At 56.9% G+C, this 24,654-nt stretch overlaps 2 protein-coding genes across 2 annotated transcripts; one reads left to right on the plus strand and one right to left on the minus strand.

The window, feature by feature from the left end:
• The first annotated feature begins 711 nt into the window (after positions 1-711).
• Positions 712-5,187, plus strand: BTG2 (BTG anti-proliferation factor 2). Its single transcript, XM_033009506.2, has 2 exons — positions 712-928; positions 1,973-5,187. The coding sequence occupies exons 1-2, from the start codon at positions 766-768 to the stop codon at positions 2,311-2,313; spliced, it is 504 nt and encodes a 167-aa protein (XP_032865397.2). The 5' UTR covers positions 712-765; the 3' UTR covers positions 2,314-5,187.
• Positions 5,188-15,551: 10,364 nt separating this feature from the next.
• Positions 15,552-22,417, minus strand: FMOD (fibromodulin). Its single transcript, XM_033009648.2, has 3 exons — positions 22,151-22,417; positions 18,831-19,841; positions 15,552-16,855 (listed from the first exon to the last, which is right to left on the minus strand). The coding sequence occupies exons 2-3, from the start codon at positions 19,819-19,821 to the stop codon at positions 16,704-16,706; spliced, it is 1,143 nt and encodes a 380-aa protein (XP_032865539.2). The 5' UTR covers positions 19,822-19,841; positions 22,151-22,417; the 3' UTR covers positions 15,552-16,703.
• Between the last annotated feature and the right edge of the window lie 2,237 nt (positions 22,418-24,654).

A 24,654-nucleotide genomic window follows, 5' to 3' on the forward strand; every position in this document is an offset into this window, starting at 1 on the left:
CGCTGCCCTGGGGATCCATCCCTGCAGCGGGCCGGGGAGGCTGGGCAGCGGGGGGGGCAGCAGGACCCACCTTCCCGCACACCACTAGCACCCCAGAGACCCACTCCAGGGACCCGGGAGCAGCCGGGGGACCCCGACATCAGCTTCCCCGGGGCAGCAAAGGGGACCTGGGCCCACGCAGGATTTGGGGGGAGGGGGGGGGTGAGGTGGTGTCTCACTGCTCAGGACGACTCGGGGAGCCCTTGCTCTCTCCCCTCTCCCCGGCCGCCACTTTCCGTGGGTCACATCCAGCACCGGCCGCTGCCAGGGTCCCCCGATCCTCCCCCCCCCCCCAACACCCGGAGCCCACGCGTGTCGCAGCCTCGGCGGCCTCTGCCCCAGAGCAGGGGGGAGTGCGGAGAGCTGGGGTGGGCCGAGTCCCGGCCCCCCCCTCCCCTCCTCCTCCTCCTCCTCCTCCTCCTCCTCCTCCTTCTCCTCTTCCTCCTCCTCTTTCTCCCAGATCAGCCCCAAAAATAGCCCTCCGGTAACTGCCCCCCCCCGCCCCCGCCCCCCCTTGTCATCGCGGCGGCGACGTCACTCCTTCCACTGCGCTGAGGTCAGGCGCTATTAGCATACCGCGCCCCCTCGGCCAATGGGGGCCGCCGCGCCGATGACGCCTCCCCGAGCTGCCCTATTTAAAGGGCCCGCGGCGCCGCCGGCGCAGACCGAGCCGAGCCCCCGCCCCTCGGCCGCCGCCGCCGCCGCCGTTTCCAGCCGGAGCCCGCCATGAGCCAGCGCCACAGCCACCGCCGCGGCGGCCCGCGGGCCGACATGGTGCCCGAGATCGCCGCCGCCGTCGGCTTCGTCTCCAGCCTGCTGCGGACGCGGGGCTGCGTCAGCGAGCAGCAGCTCCAGGTCTTCAGCGGGGCGCTGCGGGAGGCGCTGGCAGGTGAGGCGCGGGCCGAGGGAGAGGTCGGCTTTGCGGGGAGGAAGGGCCGGGGCGAGGAGAGCCCGCCCGTGTCCGGCCTCTTCCCCTCCTCGGGGCCGGGTGCCATTCCCCGGTGCCCCTCGTGTTGCTGCCAGGACGCAGTGGCCCTCCCTGAGTGCCCACCCGTGTCTGTTCGGGTTGAGCACCCAGCTGTGTCCTCTTTGATGCCGGATTTGTACCCTTGCCCGGGCACTCTCCCGTGTCCCCGACGGGGCTGGCAGACACCAGTGTGTCTCCCTGGACACCCACCCGTGTCCTTGTGGGCTCCTGGGGCAGTAACTGCCTGATCCCTGGAGGTGAGCAGGTCCCCTGCCCGGTCTGCTGAGGGTTTTGTACAGCTACCCCCCCCCCCCGCTCCTGCCTTCTCCCCGGTAGTAGCCCATCTACTTAAAGCCCTCCTTGTTGGGACTTGATACGATTAATCCAAACCAGCTCTGTGTGCCCGGTCCCCTGGCAAGCAGGGCTCAGCCCTGTTTCAGTGGGGTTTTGGCACTCCCCTCCCCACAAGTGTGTCTGGGGCTCAGCACCAACTGGGCGGTTCAAGGGTCTTCTCCCAGCCTTGTGTTATCAGCCCTAAGAAGGGATGGTTTGTTTGCCGCTGTGCTGAGATAAGGAGTGGTGACCTGCCCCTGAACTGAGAGAATGACCTGGATGTTACTCTGTGACTGTGGTGTGGTGGTGGTGGTGGTGATACGGTATCTACCCCGGCCACCCCAGTGGTCACGGCGAGTGTGGGTGTCCCGTCCCTGCAGCCCCCGTGGCACCGTCCTGCCTGGGGCTTCAAGGACCCGAAGAGCTGCGCTCCCGCGCCTTGGAGCAAGCTGCAGCCGAGTAGTTGAGTGCTCGGCTCCGCAGCCTCCGTCTGATGGAGGCAACTGAAGGAGGACTTGGACTCCTCCGCCTGTACCGAGGTGTGGGACCCCCTCGGGATTGCAGCCGGACACAGACCTCCTCCCAGCTGCTGCACGCCTGCTCACCGCTCTTCCCTTCTCGCTTCCCTTGCAGAGCATTACAAACATCACTGGTTTCCTGAGAAACCGTTCAAAGGCTCTGGGTATCGCTGCATCCGGATCAATCACAAAATGGACCCCATTATCAGCAAGGCAGCTAGCCAGATCGGACTCAGCCTCCCGCAGCTCTACCAGCTCCTGCCCAGCGAGCTCACGCTCTGGGTGGATCCCTACGAGGTCTCCTACCGCATCGGTGAGGACGGTTCCATCTGTGTCTTATACGAAGCAACTGCAACGAAACCTGTGAGCTCCTATGGGATGCTTACCTGTAAGAACCAGATGATGTTAGGTCGTACCAGTCCTTCCAAAAACTACATCATGACTGTCTCCAGCTAAATATTCCTCTTGTCCTTACACTGCCAAGACACAGGCTACTGTATACCTCACCTGAGGATCTATTTTTAAGATGAAGAGCTATTTATATTTTTTAAAAAAATCCAAGAAAATCCAAAATTAAAATATTGGGCACCGCTTTGAACAGAAGCGGTGTTCTAGGTGCCTTTTTTTAAAGCTGTTGCAAGCTTATGAATTTTTATTACGAAGCCGATATCTACCTAGTGTTGGATGGCAATTTTGGGCTGGTTTTCTCACTTGGGCAGCTTGGAATGGAGGATGAGGGGGAAGAGCCAGGCTGGGAAGTGTGGCTTGGTGGTGGGAGATGTCTGTCACCTTCTCACCATGCTGGTGCCCAACAGTATTGCTGTATCCCCAAGTATTGCAATACTGTTGGAGAAGGGACAAAGGAGTTGCTGTCTTTCCTCCACTAACTTCTTCACTCCTCAGCTGGTCTGATATCTCTGGGGCCTGGATATGGTGTTTGGGGGAACCTTGGGTGATGCTGGGGACCCTGGGATCCCTTTCCTTTGCTCTTGCACATTCCTCTGGACCCACTTACTCCGTGAGTGTTACAGCTCTGCTCTGCCCCACTCTCAGCACAAAGTGAGGGGGAGCATGGCCTGTCTGCAACCCCCCATCTTTCCTGTCTGCTGCTGGATTGAAAGAGGCCACGTGGCTATTGGTGTTTGAAGTGGAGCAAGGGAGAGATGCACAGGGGGGTCAGGCTGTGCAGAGAAGGTCCCCAAGATAAATATTGCAGCTACTGTGGTGGCATTGGATTACTGTTTGTTCCTGGTGCTCCCCAGTACCTGGCCAGCCCCCACTCCTTGCTGCACATGGAGAAGGGGACTCCAGACCCTGAAACCAGCACTGATCAGCTGTGAATTACAAAGCCTTTCTGCTATGTGTGGCTTAGACCTCAGCCCATGACCTGCTTTTGTGTGGCCTCTCTGCTCTCCGAGTGGAGTCTGGCCTCTTGCAAAAATTGCCTAATCCAATGCTGATGACTTGCCGTGTCACTTCTCCAGAAGAGCTGGAGCAACTTGCCTTGTGCTGTAGAGGTTGGTGTGTGAGAACCCCCTTTGCCCTATCTCTTCAAATCAGAAGTAATGGGGGCCTCTTCCCCCTGTGTGTGGGATGCTCAGATGCTTTGGTGTCCTAACTTTATTTTTAAAGTCACAGCACTTCTTCCCTCTTTCTTCCACGTGGCTGTCCCTGGGAGCTGTTTCCACTGATAACGTGGTAAGGGGCATCATTTGGTTTTGATCTCTTGGTACATAACTATTTTGCACAATTAATGCCTGGTCCTGTGCTCTGTCAATTCAAGCAAAACTTGTCTTGGAGTCCCAGTGGTACTTGTATTCAGGGAGACTTTGCCCAGGTGTTGTTCAGGATTTGGCCCTTAAACTGCTCTGGCTAACTACAAATGGGGTGGGAGCTGAAAGTGCTGCCCCGAGAACTTTACCTGCCTGTTGGGTATGACCCTTTACGAGGATGTTGTATGTCCATTGCCGTTTTACTAACCAGCTGGTGCTCCTCCAGTGATCCTGGGAGAAGTGATTGAAAAAGCAGGGCACTGATATGGTTGTTTGTAATTAAACTTTCCCAGATTTCTCTCAGCACACTTTTTTACCTTCCTCTTTTCTATCCTGGCAGCGGACTGGCATAGCCAGAGTTACTGTTTTTGCCCAGCCTTTGATGAATAACGTTCTCAGACATTTGTGCAATATATTTCCAAATCCTGGGCGTTCTGGAAGAGGAAGGAAGTCTCCTGTCTGCCACAGTTCTTAGCTTATTTTTTTTTTAAAATAAATTTAAAAAGCTACTAATGTGGAAAAGTAAATTCAAATTTTTGTAAGCTTCAAACTAAGTTCCAGAACTGGAAAACCAGCCTCAATTCTTAGATCCTTTTGAAAGGTCAAGTGGTGAGTTTGAGTCCTAACCTTGAACAGTAATAGCAGACTGTGGCTCTGAAGTTGCATCACTTCCCTCTGCATCACTTGAATTTCTCATGTCAGCAAAGCAGAAGCTGAAATGAAGCACTGGGGCTTTTCCCTTGGTGAACTTGTGCAATAGGTGACCTCATCAGGAGGGGAGTACTTGGGAACTTCCAAAAAGCAGATTCCCTTTTCAAGGAAAAGGTTATCTGTGCTTTTTGGAGTCCTCACTTAACCTGCTTATGTGAAAAGCCCATGATGAGAACTGCATCCAGGATGAGCAGTGTTTGCTTTGCTGGACTCCTTGGCTGGATGTGGAGTTTCCTGAAGGCTGGTACTTCCTTGGGTTGTAATTTGTCATGATCAAAGCAGTCTTAAGACCTGCCCCCCCACACCCCCCATTACTCTGTTCCCTCCCTCTTACCAGAAAAGTTTTTCAGGAACAACAGCCCACACCAAAGGAATACACTATAATTGCTCTTAACATACCCCCACTTCCAGAACCAAAATAGCCAAATCTCATTCTTTTTGTCCCTGGTATGGAGGAGTCTAAATGTTAAAGGTGTCTGTTTAGCTTCAAAACCAACCAAACCTGGGTATAATCCATTTCTCTCTTGTAGCTGGTTACATGTAAAAGCTGTGAATTAGTGTGCTCTGTTGCCTTCTGCCTACAAGCCTGATACTCGACTGCAGAGCTGAATGGTGTGTATTTTGAGACTGTATTTGAGGGGTTTCCTGTCACTTTTTTTTAACAAGCTGGACTGTTGAACGGGACCTGCTTTTTGTATTTGGTGAAAATGGTAGAAAGTTTGTAAGCTACACTTGGAGGAGGGAGTGGATGGTTACTAATTGTGTAGTTGTGTTTTTATATAGAGTGTACAGATCCTTTGACAGACATATGCTTTTGTTACTTTAATAAAAATGTAGCAGTATAAAATGAGCCCTGTTTTCTTGCTGGGAACTGCTGTATGCTTGCAAAGAGGGTGAGGGTTGGGATTGCAGCCTAAATCCCACACTGAATGCTGTGGTCTTGGTTAAAGTGTGAATGACTGTTAATATCCAGCTGTGTCAAGGAGGTTTAGAAAAAAGCTGCTTAGTCAACATGCTGACTCTAAACCTGACCCTCTAAATCTGTGGAATTAAGGCTGGGAATTGGTCTGATGACTAATGTGGGGCTGTGGGTGTCCTGTCTTCTCTCTCCTCATGCTGACTACTGGGTTCTGGCTTGGGCAGCAGGGGATTTATTCAGTGCAGGGTTATAGATATCCTGAGTTCTGCCAGGGCATGAAGGTGTTACATAGTCAACTGCCAGATCTCTTGCCCAACCCTAGGAATGGCATAAATGAATCTCGGAAAGAAGCGATTAGTGATTCGAGTGAGGCACAGGGCCAGTTCCCGGGTAAGCCTCCCTGCCTCCACTGTCCTTCCAGGGGTGAGCCAGTGGAGGAGGAAGGGTGAGAGATCACGGGATTGAAGCGTTCAGGTATGTGGAGGATGCTCTGGGCCTGTCATGATAAAGGCAGCTGGGGTTGATTCACAGGAGATCCTGTTTTGGTACCGGGTGACTGCAGCATGGAGCTGTAACCCTGCTCCCTTGGATGGGGACGTCCAGCTCCTGTGTGTAACCCAAATCTTCACTCATCTTCAAGCTGACTTGATTTAAGGACCTCAGCTAAACCAGCTTGTGCTAGTTTCAGTCCCAAACTCCATTTTTATGGAGTTCAGGAGGGCTTGAGTTGCAGCCTGCCAGGGTCCTTGTAGCCTTCCTCCCAATCTGCTCCTTGTGCCGGTGCCTTCCTAGAGTGGTGATGCCAAAGAGTAGGGGGGACATGGACAGGCCTGGTGGGGGCAAAGCAGCTTCCTCCCCTCCTGCTTTTATCATAACACACCACATCTGAGAGAAAACAATTTGTGGGCCGATTTTTTTTTTTTTTTTTTTTTTTTTTTTTAACTTTGGTGTTCTGTCAAAGCCACTCCTTTTTGAACTCATCCCTTCATTAGTTTCTGTAAACACACCCAAATTGCTGCTGCTTGTGAAACAGGGCTGTCGGGGAGGAACGGGCGTCCCAGTGGGTTGCTGATTAGCTCGGGAGTCATCCAGGTTCAAAGGCTTGGTGAAGTCAGATGATGGCAGCCTTCCTCCCTCTGGCTTGTCCGGACCAGTGTGGTCTGCCTGGACCTGTGGGCCGTGGCCCATTTTTGGGCTGGCACGGTCCATGCCATGGCCAGCCTGGTGTGGTCCTGTATGCCATGGCTGGCATTTGGGACAGCAGGCAGAGCCAAGATCATCTAAAATCCAAGTTGCTCGCAGCCAAGATAAAAATACAGCTCTTACGCCATGGATTGCTTAGTGAGGAGTCAATGCTACCTGCACTGCAAACAGCTCCCCCCTCCAGCCTTTTAATAGGTGACTCATCTACTATTTTTATTTTGCTTGTCATTCTTCTTCTGGTAGGATCGTGATACCTGGTGTACAAGCTGGGTTAGCTTCAGGGGTACATCTTTATCTACTCCCCCCCAGCACCTTCTAGGCTGACTGATGCTGAGCTGCAACTCTTGGCACATTTTCTCATTCTGAGATCCTTGAGCTCATCACAGGATTAGCTTGGGGCTGTAGGAGGAAGGGAATGGGGAGGCACAGCCAGAGTATGCACTGGGGACCCAGCTTCCCCCGGCATGCTTGAAGCAGTCCTGAAAAAGGTTGGAAGTAACTAAAACCACGCTCATGCACCACTGCGCACCTCCTCCTGTTGAAATCTGGATTTGTTTTCTGCTGAGCCTTTTGCTGAGTTTCTGTTGGGATTTTTTTTTTTTTTTTAAATTCAGGCTGGGCAGGGAAGGGTCCGATTCAAGGAGCCTGGGTCAAATGTTGTTCTCTGCAATCAGAGATCGGTGCGTTGCATAAATGAGCGTTTGCCTTTGATGTGTCCTTGGCCAGAGCTCAGCCCTTTGCCTGCACCCCTGCCTGCACCCCCCAGGAGAGATGAACTCTGCTGGCACAGCGAGGTCCAGGACTTAAACCCAGAGACTGTCCCTACATGTGTGATACCCACCTAGAAACAAGTTATCCCCCAAAGAGCCCTGCTGCAGGGAGGAAGGGCAGCACGAGTGTTGCTGGCTCTCAGAGGAAAACAGTCTCCTCCTGCCCCAGGAGTCTGGAGGGTGTTTAATGCCTATTTAGAGTAAAAAGGTGGGTGGGCTTTAATGTGTTGTCCCCCCCGTACCCATGCAAGGCTCCCCGGCTGTGTGTGTGCTGTAGCAGCACTGTCCCCCCTTCCTCGCAGGAGCTGGGGCAGTTTTAGGCGCTGGTTTGTTGGGGAAGTACAGATTGTGCAAAGCCCAAATCAGACACGAGGAACGTCCTGACCCAGCAACAACAACCCACCCCCAGGACAGGGTCCACGAGGATTTTTTGTTTGACTCATGGCAAAATGTTTGTTTGATATTTTGGGGGTGTGTGTGCTCCTCTTTTCCTGGGGTTCCTTTAGCAGAAACGGGGCGTTTCTCTGTTCGAAGTTATCAGAAAAGCAACATCAGCATTTAGGATGCGAAACTGCCGGTTGGGGTTATTTCTGCCCTTCCCACAGAAGCCAGACGGGTCCCGGTATTACTGTCCCTGCCTCGAAGTGCTTTTACCTCTGCCCACCCTGAAGGTGGGAAAAGAGCTGGGCCCCTTCGAAACACGGCAAACGGGACAGGCTGCCCAGAAATGAAAAAGGTGACTGGGATGGGGATGGCACCGGGGCTCTGGGCTCTCCCCTTGTTTGCAGCTGCAGCTGGAGGAGGGACAGAAGCGAAACCAGGCGCTGCTGAGCCTCCTCCCCGCACCAGCACGTTCGCGCAGGGCTCGGCCTCTGCCAGGTGCTTCCTGCCCTCTTTGTTTGCTGACGGGGTGATGGGAAGCGACCGGCTATTTCGGTTTGGCCGAGGCCAATCAGGCACTCGTCTGGGTGCAGCCGTGCTCGCCTGTATCTGGGGAGACGCAGCCGGCAGCACCCAGCCCTGGGAAAAGGGGGAGGTGTGGGCCCTGGGGGTGCTCCGTCACCTGCGGTGCTCCGGGGCCGGGGTGATCTTCCCAGGATCCGCCAGAGCTGTAGAAACTCTGCAACCACGTGGCCTGGCAAGGGGAAGATGGTTCGCAGGGTTTGGAGGGGTTGGTGCTGGCGCCAAGCCCATGGTGCTTTGGGTTGCAGCCCTCCGGCAGACTCTGGCATCGCTGCTGCTTTGCACCGGCAGTCTCCGGCAGCGCCGCTGTTTGCACCAGCAAACTCTGGCATTGCTGATGTTTGCTGCCAGGCTGGAGCTCCCCCACAAGCTCTGCCTCCAGCTCTGCACCCCGCAGGGCTGAGCTGAGCCCTTCCCCGAGCCCCCCGGGGCGTGGGCAGGCATCGGGTCCAGGCTCTGCGTTGGCCCGTGGGCTCCTGTTGGTTTCTGTCCCTTGGCAGGGTGATTCCTGGCTGGGGACTGCGCTCCCTGCCTGCCCTTCCTCCTGACAGACCTTCCTCTCCCTCCTCTTCCCTCACCCAGCGCTCTGGCCTCCCTTTGCATCTGCACAGTGGCCTTGAGCTCTTCTTGGCCAGACCTTCAGCTCTCCCCAGCCATGACCCATCTTGTCTCTGCTCGTACATCTCCAAGCACCCCAACAGCCCCACACACATGGCCGGCGAACCTTGAACCAGCGCAAAGGGGAGGGCACCGCTCTGCTTTTCCAATCCTTTTGCTAAAAAGTGAACCACCTGGTGGAAAAAAAAAAAAAAAAAAACAACAAAAAACCCCAAGCCCCCTCCTTCCTCCAGAAAAGGTCACGGGCAGATGCGAGCGCCTGTGCCGCAGCCGCCGCACGCCCACTCGCCTCCCCCCGCACGGCGCAGTAACCGTCTCAGCGCTCGCGGCTCGCTGTGCTTGGAGAGACTCCAGCAGCAGATGGGGCAGGCTGCGGCGGTGCTTAATGCTAGCTTGAAACAGAAAAAAAAAAAAAATAAAATTCCCCCCCCCCCAAACAACCACAAAACCTGCCGGCAGGCTCAGCCCCAGCCCTGTCGCCGCTCCCTGCCTGCTCGCTTCCTTCTGTGCCAGCTTTTGGGTTGGAGCGCACGCCCAGAGGGTCTTGCGCAGAATTCGGGTTTATTAAAAATGATAGCAGGGAGGGAGAGGAGAAGGGGCTCCCCAAAGGGGAGTGGGGGTCTGCTGCCAGTGCCCTGAGGGTGGGCACATCCCATCCGAGAGGGGTCATCCCCCATCGAGGTGAGCAGCTCAAATGGGACAAAAGTGGAGTCTGGAGAGGGACAGCCCTTTAGTGGGGTCCCCACGTCTCCCCACTCCCGGGGTGTCACCGGGGGGCTCGGGGGTCCTGGGGATGAACCCACCGCAGCCACCCCCCTGCTGTGAGCGACTGGGTGAGGGGCTCCCAAGGCTGGGACAGATGGGCAGGGGGAGAGGAGCCACTTTCAGCTGCTTTTTTTGTTTTCCACTGAGCATCCCATGGGGACAGAGCCGTCTCCAGCCCCATCCCCGGCCTCATCCCGGCCCCCTCGGCAGCGGCCGCTCCCCTTGCGCTGGGGCTGGCTCCAACGCTCTCATTTACGACCCGTTGGGGGGATAAAAAGGGGCTTGTTGGCGGCAGCGAGCAACTGGTGTGCAGGGACAACTGTTGCCATCTGTCTGGTGGGGCGGTGGGGGGGCCGCAGCGGGGCCGGGGCTGAGCCGGCGCCGGGGTTTTGTTTCTCCTTTCATGCACCACTAAACTTTGCACCTTTTGTTTCCCAGAGAAGGGCTGAGAGCCGGGGAAAAAAAGAGGCCTCTGTGCCGCATGGGTCAGGGCAGAGCTCGCTCAGCTTGCCGGGGGGGTTTGCGTATGATTCTTATTAAATATTATAATAGTAATTATTGTTATTTGAGGAGCCCGTCGGTGTTGGGCAATGTGGGACTGAACCCCCTCCGTCCTCCCGCCCCCGCGCCGCACCCCGCGAGGTGCCCTGACATGTCCTGTGCTGCAGCAGGCAGAAGCCACGGCTGCTGATGCTAACAGGGTGCATCCCTCGGGGCCCCGAAGCTGCGTGGCCTCGGAGTCACAGCGGTGCCCTGCCACCCCGAGGGATGCTGCGGCCTCACGACGCCGTGGCTCTGTCCCCAAGGGGATGCTGTGCCGCTGTCCCCAAGGGGATGCTATGCCCCTGTCCCCAAAGGACACCATGCCCCTTGTCCCCCTTGTGCCCTCATCCCTGAAATATCCCAAGCCTTGGCAGCGTTGCAGGGCACAGGCAGCCAGGATGGTGGGAGCAGCCAGCGGCTGCGTTTGCTGCCCCAGGGCAGTTTGTGTTTCCTTGGGAAGCCGTGCCAGTGTCTGGGACAGGAGCGCAGAGCCGGGGGCAGGTTCCAGCAGGTGTGGGAGTCTGCCTGGGTTTTGTTCAGAGCTTTGCTCCTCATCTGCTTCCTGCCGAGCTGCCTCTCTGGGCCCAGCCTGGAGCTGGTAGCTGGGACCAGCCCTGCGTGTCCGGGGGAGCGCGTTTCCCAGCTCTGGGGAGCACTGGAGGAGGGAGGAGAGCTTGTGGGGCTCCCTCCTCCGCCACACCCCTGCGCTGGTGCCACCAACCCCACGTCCAGGCTTTGCAGGTGCTGTGTGTCCCGTATGCGTCACCCCCAGTGCCCGTGGCTACTCACAGCTCATGTCCCAGCTGCCAGTAATGAGGCAGAAGGAGAAGGATTTAAGGATGATGCTGGGGTCTGCACCCCAGGACCTGCCAGCTCGTGTCGGGGCGTGTTGGGGCATCCCTCGCAGGGCTGGTACCTGCCCCATCCCCTCTGCAAGGGCCACGCGTCCCTGTGGGGATCTCCGTGCCCGGCACAGCAGTGCCCGGCCCCCTCCGTGGGCAGGGGGGCAGCTCCCGGGGTCGCTGCTGGGGGAGGATGCAACACTCGTGTGAACGCAACACCCGCTCCTTTGGGAAATGTGTTACTGGGAACCAGCTGCAGGCAACAATATCCCTAAGCCCTGCGCGTCCCCGGCGTTCCCAGCTGCCAGACGGAGGGATAGGCCCATTTTCCCTCTGACAATGCCCTTTTACCAAGGAGCTTATTTCTATTATAGCCCCGGATAAAACAGAAAAGGAGAAGGCCGGGGCTGGAGCGGAGCAGCTGCCCTTGCTGACTCGTTTGCTGCTTTGTTGTGAGTTAAAAGGCTGGATCGGGGTTGAGACACCAGCCGTGGTGCCCCCACTGGTCACCCCCCCCTCCTGACCCCCAAGGGGGGACTCTGCAGAGGGACTGGCTGGGATCTTCCCCAGCAAATTCCCCCCTGGGTGGCCAGTGGAGACCGTGGCACCGTTTTGGGGCGCAGCCCTGCTTAGCCCAGGGATGCAGAGCCTGCCGGGGGGTCTCTGCTGAGCTCTGCCAGCGTGCAGGGGGCTGAGCTTTCCTTTTTCTTCCTTTTCCCCTTTGGAATGAGTTTGGTGACGGGGTTCAGCTCCAGCTCCAAGGCTGTGCTCCTGGATCCTGCGGGTGGTTGTGGCATCAGAGCAATGCCCGAAAACCTGCTGGAGGAGGAAGGGGGAGAAGAGCGATGCTGAGCCTGTCCCCCCAAAACCCAACCCCCCCCGACAGCAAGCTCCTTGGCACAGAAAGCCCCTGTGGCCGTGCCAGCCCCCATCAGCTTTAAGGCTGGCAGCAGCCGCTGCTGGGGAGGGCTGGGGGCCACGGCAGGGCTGGGGTGCAGGGGCCACGCTGCCTTTTGAAGCAGGGACAAAGCCCGTCTTGATATTTACGGCACGTGCAGCGGGAGCGCGGGGCGTGTGGGGCTGCGGGACAGATGGCGAGTGAAACAAAAGGGGAGGTAAGAATGGGGGCTGAACAGATTGGGAATTTCCTGCCCGTCCCTCTCCCCCATGCCCAAACGCTGCTGGGGAGCGAGACTGCCTTTCCCCAACGGTCCCCGCAAAGCGGTCGGTCCCTTGGCGGGGGGACTGAGCCCCGCCAGCTGCTCCTGGGCTACTCATCCCGAAATCCTGAGCCTCAGAATCCCGAGCCTCAAAATCCCAGCTCCATTTTCCTCCTGATGTGGAGCTGCGAGAGCAGGACCCTCCCTGTTCCTCCAAGCTTCAGCCTGCTCCTCTGTGAAATGGGACCCCGGCTCATCCCCGTGTGATGCTGGGGAGGTGAGGGGGGTCCTGGTCATCTCCACCAGGGATGTGCCAGGCCCCTCCCCGGCGCCTTTTCCTGCTGTCTCCACAGTTTTCTTATCTCTTCCCAGCAACATCGCAGCTGCTGCGGGCCGGATCCAAGCAGCTTATTAATAATCAACTTTTATTGCTCGTCACATCATGAGCACGTCTGCAGATGGCCAGGCGTGGCGGTGGCAGCCGTGACCTGGCTGCTGATCCTTTTGTCTTTGCAACTCCTCCACTCAATAAAGGGTTTAGGTTAAGTCTGAGAAGAATTGAGCAAAGGGAAGTGTCGAAGGACATGACGCCGGGTTACACTTCCGCGGGCCATGACTCACGCCAGCTCTGCAAGTGCTTGCATGCTGAATTTGAAGCGCAGGGACGGTGACATGCCTGGAGGTCACGTCCCTTGACTGGGGGGTGGCTCTGCTCACCCCGGACTCCTCCAGTCACGTTAGGGTCAAACCCATTGCCTGCTGCCTCGCTTGCTTGCGTACTTCTCCAAAGGAAAATATTTTGACGGGTTGTTTTTAAACATAAATCCTGCTCTTCCCAGGAAAACATCCTCCTAAAGGGATGTTTGCAAACAGCCTGGGAAGCGTTTGAGCTGAGGGATGCTGTAAAGGGGGAAAAAAAAAAAAAAAAAAAAAAAAGTGAGGAGGAGAAGAGAATCTGGGGGAAGAGGCTGGAAAGAAGTGGAGATGAAAGCTGGGGATTTTCAGGGGAGCTCTGGAGAAATCCTGCCTGTCCCCAAGGGGCACCCTGTGGGAGCTGTTGGTTTTTAGGGTCTCGTGCAGGGACAGCCCCGAGGCGGGTGCCGAGGTCCAATGCCTGTGGCTGGAGCCCCTCTGCAGACACAGGGTGATGGGGAGGGGGGGGGGCAGCGAGTCTGGCAGTGACATCCCATCCAAGGAGAACCCTTGAGAGGAGCCCACAGTCCTAATATGTCTTTGGGGGGTGGGAGCAGGGGGCTGCAGCTGCTGGTACATCCTGCAGCAGCCCCACAAAGCCTCTGTGCCCTGGGGGAACCTCCAAGGGGGCTGGGGAGCTATATTTTTTGGTTGGTTTGGGGTTTCCTCCTCCTTTATGCTTCTCTGCGGATTCAGACAAAGCCCTGCACTGCCCCCCCCCTCCTCCTCAGTGAGATACAGGCTGCTGGGGCCCCCAGGACCCGGCACCTCCTCCCAGCAACAGGAGGAGGAGGAGGAGAAAGGGGATGAGAAGGGGGGCCAAGCCCCCATCCCTGCTAAGCCCCACCACAACAAGGCAGTGATTGGGCACCCACAGGCTTAGCCAAGGACCAGTGGGGTCCCCCCCTTTTTGAAGGGGGAGGAGCAGGGCAGTGGATCACACTGACCTTCTGCCCCCTCACCTCTACCCCTGTGAGCTGCGGAGCTAGGGCCCCAGCTGGGGTAAATCAGCAATCCCAGTCGACCTGCCTGGATAAAGCAGCTGCTGGGAGCAGCGTTGGGTGGCTGCTGCTTTGGGGTTTTGCTTTGCGACCCCCAGACCCCACTGCCAGGTCCCCCCTGAGGCGATGGGGCTTTCCTTATGGACGCCCCCAGTCCCTCCGGCTCCTGCAGACTGGTGTTGACTGGGGAAGGACCGTGGGTGCTCTGAGGCAAAAACCTGACCTGGGAACAAAGGAGCAGCGTGTGCTGGCGCCTAGGCAGCTCCCCAGCACGGGGAGGAGGGTGGTGCTTGACTGGTTTGTGGCTGGCCCCTGCAAACACCCTCCCCTGCCGCTTTTGAAGAGCATGGAGAGGTGGTGTGGGCTCGGGTGCCTGTACTCCTGTCCCCCTCCCACCTGGCCAGCTGGATGCTGCCCCAGGGCAGGAGGATGAGGATGGGCTGTGGCACCCGTCCTGGGGGCTGATGGCAGAAATACGGGAGCTGGTCCCCGATGCCAACAGGCACCTGTGTTGGAGCTGACCGGCTGCACGTCTGTGGGGGTCTGGAGCGTCCCCCCTCTCTGCAGAGCCCACTCCCCCCACGCTGGGCCGCTGCCAGCCTCGGAGAGAGCCTGGAACAAGCATCACTTGCCTCTTGCTCTATCAGAAGCAGGGTCAGGTTTGCCTCCCTCTGAGCCTTTTTTATTTCCTGGGGGGAGCTGGGTTTCGCCCCATTTCTCAGCCCAGCCTTGCCCAAGCAAGTCCCGGCTCTGGTTGGCAGCCCTGGGTGCAGGGCAGCCCCCGAACTTGGGTGCTGCTCTCCGGGAGGACGTGGCCTTGGGGAGGGAAAGCCGGGGCCACCCTGCCAGCCTGGACAGTGCCATGTGTGACAGGCAACGCCGACACCTAGTGACAGCCACGGGGTCCCCTTGCTTCGGGGTCCCCAGTCCCGGTGCCTGCAGGAGGATTTGCACCTCTGCAGGGAATGGGGTTTGGCTGTGGGAGGTCACGATGAGGGCGTGCATGTCCCTGTGCAGCCCTGGGACACCAGAGAGGGTGGGGAAGGGGGTGGCCCGAGGGGATGGAGCGGGGTCTTCTTGCCTTTATTCCTGCCTGGCTTCTGCAAGAGCCTTGGCTGGAGCTGGGAGGGGGGGGCTGCCCCTGGCTGGGGCTATCTGGGGAAGGCCGGTGGGGAAACCCACCTCCTGCACCCCACAGAGTGCCCACCGGCTCTGCCTCCCCCGCTGGCACCGATGCAGAGCCAAGCGAGCCCCTGGTGTGCAGAGGAGAGGCTCGCAGGCTGGGAAATGGCACTTTCTGTGAAACTCCAGATGGGTAAAAATTCTGCCCATGTGAAATTATTTTTTTAAACCATCCTCCAGTTTAGCTGTCAAAAATAAGCAGGGTTTGAGACTGGAGAACATGAAAGCATCTGGGAAATAACGACCAGTAGTACTGTGCCAGTGGCACCTCCATCCCTTCCCTCTCTCAGCTGACACTTTTCCATGTGTATTTTCTCCTTCCATGGGGTCTTTGCACGGACCCCATCTGGGATGTGCTGGAGTGGCAGCTCCTCAGTGCGGGGAAGGCGGAGTACGCACATGTCTTGTCTGGTACAACCACTAGACGGCAAATCCAGCCCGGATTATGTCTGCAGAAAAATCTGGTCTGCAAGAGGGGAGGTTACAGTGTTCAGAGCAGCCCAGATGCTCAGACCCTGGTCTCCGCATTTGGGATTCCTCAGACACGTTTCATGCAGTTACAGAAAGGGCTTTATTCGTCGGTATGATATCTACAGCTCATGCGTCAGTGATAGTACAGGTTTTTTTGGGTTTTTGTTTCTATAGTGTTAGCATGCAGTTTAAATGCGGAGGGTCTGGATGACCTCGTCAGCTTTGCAGGTCATCTCCAAAGCTCAGCTGCCCCTTTGGTTCTCAAACTCAACCGTCCAAGGAACCAATTTGGGTGTGTTTGGCTTTTGGCAAATTCAAACGTGCTGCAGATGCACGTGTCACTGTGATTTTTAATTTTTTTTTTTTTTTTTTTTTTTAATTAGGAGACCCCGGTTGCCTGGGCAGGGAGGGAGCTTGGAGCCAAGGCGGTGGGTAGGATGGAGCTGGGCGTGCGGGGGCTCCCCAGGTGTCCAGGGGTGATGGCACCGGGAACTGCCCCATCCCTTGCCCCTGGTCCTGCCCTGAACCAGTGGTCTGGGAGGAAGATGTGAGACCCCCCCCTTGGCCACAGCCCATGAGCAGGCTGTTTCCCAGGGTGTTTTTCTCTAACCTCAGCAGCTGACAGCCGCTCGGCAGCGGCAGGAAAGGTTTCTTTCCTTTATCTCTGGAACAAGAGGCTGGTGGAAGGGGAAAAAATTGGAGGGGGAAGAGCAGGTTTGCTCTTCCCCATCCTAGACTGAGGGATGCTGGCAGCCAGAAAATCTTTAACCCTTTACTCGTGTAGCTCCCAACCTCCCAGATGCTCCTCCCAGGAATCGCTGGCACCTGGTCCAGGATGAGTTGGTTTAGATCTGCTGGTTCTGCAGGACCCACACCTGAACCCCTCCCCGCTGGGGTCGGATGCTCGGTGCCGTGTTTCAAAGGTGGAATGAGCTCTCCCCCATCCCCGCTGCGTCCCACCCAAACCAGGGGAGAAGGTGAATGGGGGGGTGGCTGTGGTGGGGTCAGAGGGGGAGCGGTGCCGGGACTTGTCCCACCCTGCGTGGCTGGAGAGCCGGGAAGAGGGAGCGTTTGGGGAAAAACGGCTCCTGCCCACCCACGTGGGCTGGTGTTGGAGTTCCCTTATTGCACTATTGCGGAAGCCAAGTCAAATGGTCAAGCTGCATTAAAATGGGAGTGAGAGTCTCCCCAGGAACGGGGGAGCCGAGTCTTGAGGACGGGGAGGGGGCCGAGCTAGATCTCGATGATGGTGGCACGTCGCAGGCACAGCGGGGCGTCGGGGGGCACCGCGTTTCGCTTGATCTCGTTCCCGTCGAGCCGCAGGACCTGGAGCCTGGAGTAGTTCATGACATCCACCACGGTGCAGAAGCTGCTGATGGAGAACTCTGCGAGGGAAGAGGAGATGGAGAGCTGAGCACCAGCATCAGCCCCGGCTCTACCCTTTTGTGGCGTGACTGATCTTTGGGGAGCGATGTGAGAAATGTCACGTGGGGGGGGGGATGCTCTGGAGAGGGGTCTGAGAGTACTGACCTCTGAGAGCTGGCTCATATTAAGGTGAACAGGAAAAAAAATGAAAGCGCCCCCAAATCATCAATTATTCCTGCAAATTGGGACTTGACACCCTCTCCTCTTAAACTAAAAAGTAAGCAGTGCTTCTGGCTGCAGTCAGGAGCCCCTGAGGTTGTGCCTGTGGGTTTGGATGCGGTGGCAGCTCCCGCCCTCAGCTGCCTTTGCCCAGCCTGGCTGGAGTGCTGGTAGGGGAACAGCCGGGTGGAGTTGGATGAAAAACATTGCTTTTTATTGGGAATTGTCTTTGCAGTCTCTTTCGTGAGGCTTCACAGGCTGCAGCATCCAGCCCCTGACTCTGCCCCCCAACCCCCCCCGCCATGGGACCACCCAGGCAGCATTTTCGGGAGGAAGGACATCCCTGTCCCCATCCCATGTCTGCAGACATCCCCCCCGCTCCGTTCATCTGCCACCCGCTGCTGCCAGCACCAGGCAGGGAAACTCCAGCCCTGCCCTGGCTGGGCTTGGAGGGAGGCAAAGGGAGCAAACTCCAAAAAATTTTGTGCAGGATTTGAGAGAGAAGCGACCAACTAGAGGGCAGCAAAGCTCCAGGCCGGGCTGCTGCTGGGGAAGGCAGTGGGGTGCTGGGGGACCCACAGATCAGGGGCTTGGGGGGGCTGCAAGCCCCGTAGTGTGGCAAGCGGGGACCTCCCGGTGTGGCTGGAGGGGCACGACCTGGCCCTGATGGCCCATGGGGTTGGATGTACCCCCCGCCAAGAGGCTGGTGCTGCACCCCTGGACCTGCAGCCCCTCGCTCCTGGGGATGCTTTGAAGGTCAGCAAAGCCCGCAGCTGGAGGGAAAACAGCGGTAAAGCCTGAACGGCTCCCGCGGTGGTTTCATGGCATTTGTGGGCAGACGTTCGCAGCTACAAATTTTGAAAGCAAACATTTGGGAATCTGTTCTTGTTTTCGTGTTTCTGTCGGTTCCCCGGTGCGGGGTTGTGTGTTTCCTCTGCAAGAGCTGACGGCTGCACTGACACATCCCCGTCCCCATCCCAGGATTGCTCAGGGGCTCCAGCACTGCTCGGGGAGGGTCCTGCCCCGGGGGCCTGGCAGGTGAGAGGAGCAAGCCTGGCTTTTTCCAGGAGATTTATTGTTTTTTTTTTTTATTTTCTGTGTGTTTTTTTTTTTTTCTTTTTTTTCCTAGCTTATTTTTATAAATAGCAGCCCCAGAACAATCTGTTCCTTTTATTTATTTGTGTATTAAGTGGAGTGAATTTTAGTCCTGCGCAGAAGATGCTGTGTTGATGGCTTTAATAACTCAGAGCTCCCATCTGTCCCAGCCCCAGCAAGGATGTGCCCTTGGCTGCAGACCACGACCCTTGGGGGAGCTTTGGGGCCATGGGCTGTGCTGGTGCTGCGTGAGGTGGGGAGCCCCACCTCTGTGAGCTCTGCCTGTGTGTGACCCCTCAGCCTGTGTGTGATGCCGGACTAAAGCCATAGTCCCCTCCCCAGGTTGTGCACCAGCTTCTATCCACAGCTGGTTTCTGGCATCTCTAACCAGAAGATGCTCAGGCTGCTGCTAAACGCTCAGTAAAACCAGTGTGGGGATCACCTGGGAACCTTCAGATTTGGGAGCCTCTCAGCTCCAGGCGTGTTGGGACACAGCAAGCCCCATTCCTGCCTTGCTGAGGGCCACCTAGAAGTCTCCCAAATTCCAGCCTCCTTCCCAAACCCTTACCCCAGGTCGTGTCCCACAGGGAGGCACAGGTTCCGCATCCCCATCTCCCCACCCCTCTATGGCACCACCATCCCCTGCACCCACCGCGCTTCGGTCGACGCGTTTCTGCTCACCGTTGATTTGGTTCCCTTGAAGGTAGAGGTTCTCAAGGTTGGTGCTGACGCGGGGGATCTTCTGGAGCCTGTTGTAAGAGAGGTCCAGCTCGAGGATGCTGCTGCTGTTGAAAGTGTTGGTAGAGAGACCTTGATTTGTCAGGCTGTTGTGGGACATCCGTACATAGAGCAGCTTGGGAGAGACCTTGAAATAGTCATCAGGGATGGTGTTGATGTAGTTGTACTCTAGATAGAGCTGTTCCAAAGCCATTGGGAGCCCATCAGGGACTTTCCTGAGGTGGTTGTAGCTCAGATCAGCAAGGATCAAAGACTTGAGCCCTTTGAGGGAGGCTCCCATCTCAAAAATGTAGTTGTGGCTGAGGTACAAGGCTGTGAGGTTCTCCAGACCCTCCAGAGCGTTGGAGGGGACCTTGGAGATCTGATTGTAAGACAAATGGAGCTCTCTCAGGGACCGGGGCAAGGGGCTGGGCATCTTGGTTAGGTTGTTGTTGTTCATGTACAACCTCTCCAGGCTTTTGAGCTTGGCAAAGACCCTCTTGCCCATCTTCTCACTGGTGATCTGGTTGTTGTGCAGTGCGAGCCATTCCAGCTCCGTGGCGTTGTCAAAAGCTCCCTCTTGGATGGTGGTGATCTGGTTGTTCTGGAAGTAGACGTATTTCATCCGGGAAGGCACGAAGGGCAGGTACCTCAGGTTACGGGTGTCACAGTACATGGCTGACGAGAAGTTAGGGGGGCAGTCACACTCTTGGGGACATTGCCAGGAAGGGGCTTGCTGAGGTTCAGGGCCAGGTTCTGCCCCCGTGTCTGGAGCTGGGAGGTAGGAGTACACGTAAGGGGTGTTCTCATCCTCGTAGTAGGGCATGTAGTTATAGGAGGACATACGGGACTGCCGCATGTAGTACTGTAACCAAGCCATGTCTTCTTCTTCATTGTACTGGCCCAGGGAGGCTCCACAGAGCCCAGCGATGATCAGGATGGTGGCCCAACACATGGTGCTGATGCTGGAGGGACCTGGGGGGGCGAGAAATGGAGGAGGGGGGGAAACCATCAGCAGTGTCAGGTCTGGAGTAAGGGCTGAGGTGGGTGAGCTGCACCCCATGGCCTGGGAATCCAGCGGGTTTGGATGTGGTCACAGCCCTGCGTGGGGTTGGAGAACCAGGGGACCGGAGTGAATCCTACCCAAAAAACATGGCTGCAGACACGTCCCCTGTTTGCAGTCACCTGATCTTCCCCCTTTTCACCTCAGGCCTGCTAGAAACCTCCATCCCAGTGGATATTTGCTTTCAAAATCTTTCCTTATGGGTATTTCTGTTACAACTGAGTAGAGGGTGGAGGTATGGGACACATGGTCCGAATTTGTGTAAGGTCACACAGCTCTGCTCCGAGGTGCCTGGGATTTGCCTGCACTGGCTCTGCACAGAAGGGAGGAAAAAGGACTCAGCCACTCTCTGGCCTAGGAGAGGAGAGATGTAGCTGTGAGAACACATTGATGGACCTCAAGGCATGTTTCGAGGGAGCTATATTTATGCTACACTCGCTGGCGACATGATTTGCTGTGGGTTTCATGCAGCTCTCCCTTCCCCCACAAAAATGCAGGATGCTCGTGCTGCTCAGGACTGATGTAAATCCTGGTAAACAAGTTCTGGCTCATTTTTGAAATGAAACCATTTTCAAGCTTCGATTTCCCGAGCTCAGCCTCGACACAGGAAGGGGAAGCATCCACCAGCCCCTCTAGGCCAGCATGACCGGGGAGGGCGGGAGCCAGCCTTCGCCAAACCTGGTGCTTGGACCCTGGTTGTGAAATTCAGCCTGCCGAGGGCTGGCGTCCAGAAGAAAGCAGGGCTGAGGGCTCAGAGCAAGGCAAAACCACCCCAGAGCCCCATGGCTTGGTGAGGGCGGTGTGCCGGCACGCCGTGGCACCGACTCCAGCTACGGCCCTTGGTCCTGACTCCTCATCTCGGGACTAAACGAGCACGCAGAGTGGCCTGGAGTGAGGCAGCTTGAAATGCCTCCAGGAAACCCGTGGGGCCGTGCTGTTTCAGAGGGGGAGAGGAGTCGCTCCTGCCTGCTGGCTCCTATATACGTGGCTGGGAGCGCAGAGCTCGGGGCTGCCCGTGCGTCGCTGCCAGCTCCGCGCCGGCAGCCGCGGCGCAGCCAGTGTGCAAACACGGGCCAGTGTCCCTCCTCGCCGTGCCAAGGGGCGGCCATGGGGTCACCCGATGAAACCTCGCCGCGGTCCCCACCTCGCAGTGAGGAGGGGATGTCTTGCCCAGCAGACAAAGAGGGCACAGTTTGCTCGGAGGCAGCGGCTGCCCTGCCACCGAGGCACCCTGGCAGGCTGCTCGTGCTGGAAAAAAAAAAAAAAAAAGAGGGATGGAGACGGCGGCGGGCAGGCATGGCTCCCTCGCTTTCTTCTTCTCTCCCTCCTTCCCCCTCCGCGTGCTCATGCGGCCGAGGGGAAGATGAGACGTGGTCCTCGGGGATGCTGTGTGCAACGGGGGAGCTTGGCAGTTGCAGAGGAGTTTCTTCTCCTCCTCCCTCCTGCTCCAGGGCACTCTGCCTGCTGAAATACCAGAGCCGCCCTGCTCTGTGCAAAGGCTCCTCCACCCATGCAGAGCCACTTGGCAGCCCCTTCCCAGAGGGGCCCCTCTGTGTGGGGCAGGACCGATCCACAGGGTCCCTCCACCTTTTCTAGTGTCCCCCTTCAACATACTGGTGACCCCAGAGCCTGTCCTCAGCAGACACCGCTGCCTCCCGCTTTATTTAAAGGTTGCTGCTCCCCTCCCCAGTGTGCTTTAGCCTTGGTTTTGGGGCGAGATCTGAGCTGAGCGTGCCAGCCGTGAGATCCGTGTCATCTCCTGGTGCCCACACTCTTGTGCCTGAGGCTGCTGGGCTAATGGGGTCAGCTCCTCACCTCGAGAGGGAGCAGATTTTGGAGCAAGGGGTTTCACGGTCTGTGGCCATCCATGGACTTGGCCCGTTGCTGCTGTTCCAGGGATGAAACCAGCTCCCCCTTCCCCTGCAGACGGGATGGGCAGAGCTGTGCCGGGCAGGGAGCAGGCACTGCCTGGGTATGGATGGCTGGAGGTGTCCAGCTCCCGGCCAAGTGGGCAAGGAGTTGCCAGAGGGGCAAGAGACACGGGGAGCAGGAGAAGGCTCCCCCGCCGCCTCGGCTCGGGAGCGCTGGCTTTCAAGCTGTGCCACCCGTGTCGCTGGCATGTGCTTCGCGTGGCAGCTGCCCGCCCGCCGAGGCAAGGGTATGGAAATCAGGCTTTAAAAAAAAAAAAAAAAAATCATAATAAATATAGAGACAGACTTACCAAGCTAAGAGCCTCCTTTCCAAAGCCTCGCTGCTCTTCTCTGGGATCTCCCGTGTGTCAAGCAGCATGTGAGTGTGTCTCCTGATTTGCAAAGGCTGGTGCCCGCCCTAGATCCCAAATCAAATATTGTGCTTGCAGGTCACGGGCTCAGCAGGTTTTTTTGGGGAGTGACCTCCCAGCAGCAGCCAGTTTGCAGGAGAGACTGAAGAGACCCTAATGCTGCCTGGCGTTATAAATAACCTGCTTTTTCTTTCCTCCCTCTCTCTCTCTCTCTCCCCCCCCCTCTCCCTCCCGTCTTTTCTCATAGGAGTGTTGGCACTTTTCAGGCTCTCTCTGTTTAACGAGTTAGTGGAATCAGGGATGTTGTTTTTAAAAGGGCTGTTGTTAGGTCTCCTGTGTTTCTCATCAGGAAGTGATGAGGAGGCCTCTGGCCAGATTAAAATATATCTGATTTTGAGGCGCTGAGGATGCGATTCTTAGGGAGAAGTGAGAAATTATCTTAAACTTTTGCAGTACCAGGAAAAGAGACATTAGTGCCTGCTCTGACTGCAGCCCGGGCTTCTTCCCCAGGAAGCCTCAGTTTATGCAGTCCTGCTATTAAATATTTAGGATAAACATTTCCATGAACGATAAGGATGCAGCATCCAAGGTAAATAAATTGCCTACCAAAGGGCCACTGTGACAGCAGGAATTTGTCTTCAGCTTGGCAGGAGAGAGATGCCAAGCTGGCATTTCTGCAGGCTGTGCCCATCTGCCTGGGATGGGGGTGTCATGCCCCCCCACCCCCTCCGAGGCTGACCTGGGGGTGGGTGCGGTGGGACGGGGCAGGGGAGCGGGTGCTGTGAGTGACCCAGGGTTGGGCAGAGACACGGAGAGCTCGCAGCTCTCCCTGCCGCAAGGCACATCGCCTCCCAGCGCCAGCTTTACCCTGGGGGGGGTCCTGCAAAATGGGGGGAGCAGCAGAGATTGTCACAGCCTCCCCCCCCCAGTCCCCATCCTGGCTCTCTGTGCACTTCAGCTTTGGAGGCAGCTCTTCCAGGGCTTGCAAAGCATTTCCTCCCACAAGCAGAGGAGAGGAGGAGCCCCGACCGCCCATCGCCATCCCATGCCCGGGTCCTCCCAGGAGCCTGGAATTACATAGCGAAGCTCAGCAGGTGCCAGACTCCCTCCCGGCTTGCTTTCTCCTTGTTTTCCATTGAAAATTCCCAGCCAAAACATCCTCTTCCCCTGGGGAGCCTTGCAAAGATCCTTATCGCTCCAAAGGTCCTTGTTTTAAGGAGGAGGAATGTGCGAGGTGGTTGGCGGCCGGGGTTGCAAGGGACACGCTGTACAGTGGGGATTTTGCCAGGAAGCCGGTCTATTTGGGAAGGAAGAGTGTGCCTGGAAAGCACAGCTCGCTGCACTGCAGCACGGGGCCGGGATCTGCAAGGAGGGAGAGGATTCAGAGAAAGCCTTGCCTTTGAGTGGGAAAAGAGGAGAGGGGGGGTTGTGCTGCCTAAAAGGAGGTAAAACCCTTGTAGAGTCGGGTGGAGGATTTCATCTGGCTGGCAGCGGTTCTTCTTGCCCGTTGAGCATTGCCACGGCAGCTTGCAGCAACGCGGGGCAGCTGGAGAAGGGCTCTCACCACAGGCAGGGAGGTGGTTTGGGGCTCCGGGCTGATGCGGAGAATGACCCTGCTTGGAGGGATTTGTTCCTGCTGCCAGGGAGCTCTCTTCCAGGGAAAATGGTGGGGAGGGTAGTGGCAGCCAGTAACATCTGCTGCTCGGCGCACGGATGGTGTCAACCAACGTCACATCTCTGGCAGCTCGAGGAGTCCTGGTGGCCAACAGCTCGGAGGCTTTCGTACGGCTTGGATATTTTTCTGGAAAAGCAGATTGTCCCCAGCTAGGTTAGATACGGAGTGTGGCCTCTCCATCTCCTGGAAATTAAAAATATTCATGACCCGGGACATGGCCCCTTGCAGGGAGGCTGTCCTGCAGCGCTGACTGGCATTGGGCACCCAGGGGCTGGTGGGCCCGCGGGGGATGCTGAGGAGCCTTCCCTGCATAACCTGACTCCAGATGGTTCCATTCCCCACGGCCACGTCCCCCTTTCCCAGCCTAAACCACAAAATAACAACACGCTTAAGCTCATTTCGTGTGTTCTCCCCCAGTCACCAGGACCTTCTGTTGAATCTCATCCTGACCAGTTCAGGACTATCTCAAGGAAGTGAAAATTTACTGTCTGAAGAACCACACATGTCGCTTTTTCTCCATCCAACCTTGAAATCTCATGCTCCAGTTGTCCAGCATCTCCCAAGCCGCTCTCTTGCTATGTCTGCTTGCCTGACGTGAGGTGGGTGTTGATAAGACCTCAACGTTACTGCTCATTTCAGGCCAGTGCAAAACAGCTCCTCTCGGTTCCCGAGTGATTTCCATGAAACTTTTTCAACATCTCCTACAAACACCTCTTCCCTATTGCTGACAGTTCAAAGAAAGCCCTGAACTGATGACAGGAGCTGGGAA

This window comes from Tyto alba, unplaced genomic scaffold (genome assembly GCF_018691265.1).
Source record: "Tyto alba isolate M040663 unplaced genomic scaffold, T.alba_DEE_v4.0 Super-Scaffold_30, whole genome shotgun sequence".
NCBI lineage: Eukaryota > Metazoa > Chordata > Aves > Strigiformes > Tytonidae > Tyto > Tyto alba.